This window comes from Balaenoptera physalus (assembly GCF_965194825.1).
Source record: "Balaenoptera physalus genome assembly, chromosome: 19".
Classification (NCBI taxonomy): domain Eukaryota; kingdom Metazoa; phylum Chordata; class Mammalia; order Artiodactyla; family Balaenopteridae; genus Balaenoptera; species Balaenoptera physalus.
Window position 1 is genome coordinate 48,773,477 of NC_138900.1, and position 2,335 is coordinate 48,775,811.

Genomic DNA, 2,335 nt, shown 5'->3' on the forward strand with positions numbered 1-2,335 from the left:
CTGTTAAATCTAGGTGGTGGGTATACAAAAGCGTTCACTACATTATTCTTTCAATTTTTTGGCATACTTGCAACTTTTCCTAATCAAACCATTGGGAGAAATTTAAAAAATGAACCAAACCTCATCGACCCAGCCTGTACAGGCACTCACTACCACCCCTATCCCAAACCCGGAGTGACCCCCACTGAAATGAAAGACTCTCAGGCATGCTGGGAAATGAATATAAATTAAGGGTTTATTACAAAATGCAAAATGTTAGTTTCTTATTGTCAGTGGTTCAAGAAAACAAGGCCATGAGCCCTGCGTGGGGCTGGGAGCAAAAATTCAGGCTCAGGAGCGGGCTGATAGGCACTGGTTCACAACCTCCAGCAGGTGGGTGTTCTCTAGGGCGGCTGCCACCCGCTCTTTATCCGCAAGCTGCTTGTTCACTGGGTGGAAAGGAGAGAGTGGTGAAATATATTTATACCCCCACCAACAAAGCCCTCCTGTCGCCGCCTTCCCAGGATCCCAAACCTTGGTCAGGCTACCCCAACCACCTGAGCCCACAACTACCCCACCTTCTTGTGACCCCTTCCCACCTGGCCATACATGTCTGCTTCCTATACTATAAAGCCTGACAACCCTGATCCTGTGTACTTAGGAGAGGGAGAGGGCAGGAGTGGGAGAACATGGTAAACACAGGAGACTCAAGTCAGGCCAGCTTAGCTCTAGGCTGCCACCTCCACTGGCGAGTCACCCACCTAGTGCCAAGCCCCCAACCCTCCCCCTAATCTTGCCCTACAGACCACCATGGCAAGCGGGGAACCTCCGGGCTAATGCCTCAACACCAGCCCACACTTACCTGCATGCTCCGAGGCATGGGTCCCTGGTGTAATGTGCACATCCAGCTGGGAGGGAGATAGGTGGGGCCTGAGCACTCACATACCTGTCTACTCCCTTTTCCCCTCTCCCCACTCACCACCTCCAGCTGATCCTTCTTCCTAATCATGCCTCTGGACTCCGGCCCTTCCATTACACCCCAAACCCACTCACAGCCATTCCATCTCTACCCAAAGGACTGGACAATTGCTACTGACTTAAAGGCCCACCTGCGCCCCATCCCTGCTCCAAACTTATCTACAGCTCCCTACTGCCCTTCCTGCCACACTCCTCACTACTTTTCTGCATTTTCCAGCTTGGATCTTTATTCTTGTCCCATCCAACTGGAAAGCCTCCTCCCAGTTTCATCTCTGCTAGCTGGGATCCTTCCAGATCTCACTCTGATGTTCAAGTTCATGCTCTCCATGTCCTCCTCAGTAGCAGACACTCATGCCTGCCCCACCCCCAGGGCTCAGTTCCACCTTACCTTGAAACGCTGGGGAAGGGATCGCAGAAGCTTGACTTTGATGGACAGGCCAATAAGTGTGGCCATACTGCAGTGCGGAATGGTGGGTGTGAAGGCCACGGCCACTGTGCTCTCGGGGTCGCTCACCTGGTTGGAGAGGTGGGATGTTAGAAGTCATGGCCCGTCCAGCCCAGAGACCCTCTTCTTAGTTTGTTGCTTCAGGGAAGTCATCTAACCAGTATGGGTCTCAGTTTCCTCATCCATAAAATGGGCGCACACACACACACACACACACACACACACACACACACACACACCCCGTTCCAAAGATCCCCTGAGGAATCCGTGAGCTGAGAGAAGGCCAACCCCCTGGTGCACAGCTGAGCCTTTCTGACTCTCCTGAACAAGTCGCTCCCCTGGACGCTGGGAGTGACTCACCTGAACCCGGACTTGCTCTACTACATTCAATTCTTCTAGTGTCAGTGGATGCTCCGGGTCATTGATGGAGCGAATCAGATGTGGCAAGTGAAGGAAAGGGGACTCTGAGCCTCTGCCCACTCAGAACCCCCCTCCGGGAATGCCCGGCCCTACTACAGCTCCACCGACTACTGGACATCACTTCATCCCACCACCTCCCAGGCCCCCTCCAACCCGCCCGCGCCCAGCAGCGGCGGATATCGAAGATCTCGCGCGCGTCGATGCTGTCTGGAACTTGCTCGTCCTCCTCGCCCGCGGTCACTGGCCGCTCCCCAGAGCGCTCGTAGATGAGGGGGTTAGCGTTCTCCAGGAGGCCGCCGCCCATTCCGCCGCCGCCCACCATCGCGGAACTGCTGCCGGCAACTGTAGGCGGGCGCTTCCGCTCCTACGGTGCATTTCCGGGGAACAGGAAGGGGGCGTGGCGTGGCGTGGCGTGGCGACGGGGTAACGCGAGGGACACGCGGCCTTGCCGGTATGCCGCCTGCGGTTTGGGTGGAGCGGCTGCCTCCTTGCGCTCTCTACGCGGATCCGAGA

The 2,335-nt window shown here is 55.8% G+C and overlaps 1 protein-coding gene across 1 annotated transcript; it reads right to left on the reverse strand.

Annotated features, from left to right (window-relative positions):
• Positions 1 to 217: 217 nt before the first annotated feature.
• CIAO2B (cytosolic iron-sulfur assembly component 2B) lies at positions 218 to 2,289 on the reverse strand. Its single transcript, XM_082439764.1, has 5 exons — positions 2,001 to 2,289; positions 1,763 to 1,840; positions 1,346 to 1,471; positions 842 to 887; positions 218 to 428 (listed from the first exon to the last, which is right to left on the reverse strand). The coding sequence occupies exons 1-5, from the start codon at positions 2,142 to 2,144 to the stop codon at positions 331 to 333; spliced, it is 492 nt and encodes a 163-aa protein (XP_082295890.1). The 5' UTR covers positions 2,145 to 2,289; the 3' UTR covers positions 218 to 330.
• Between the last annotated feature and the right edge of the window lie 46 nt (positions 2,290 to 2,335).

Bases quoted from the DNA above. Each gene is read 5' to 3' on its own strand.
- CIAO2B (XM_082439764.1), bottom strand. From the start codon at position 2,144: ATGGTGGGCGGCGGCGGAATGGGCGGCGGCCTCCTGGAGAACGCTAAC. The intron at 888-1,345 runs GTAAGGTGGAAC...TCTCCCTCCCAG, and splicing joins CCCTTCCCCAGCGTTTCAAG to CTGGATGTGCACATTACACC. The intron at 429-841 runs GTAAGTGTGGGC...CTTTCCACCCAG, and splicing joins CCATGCCTCGGAGCATGCAG to TGAACAAGCAGCTTGCGGAT.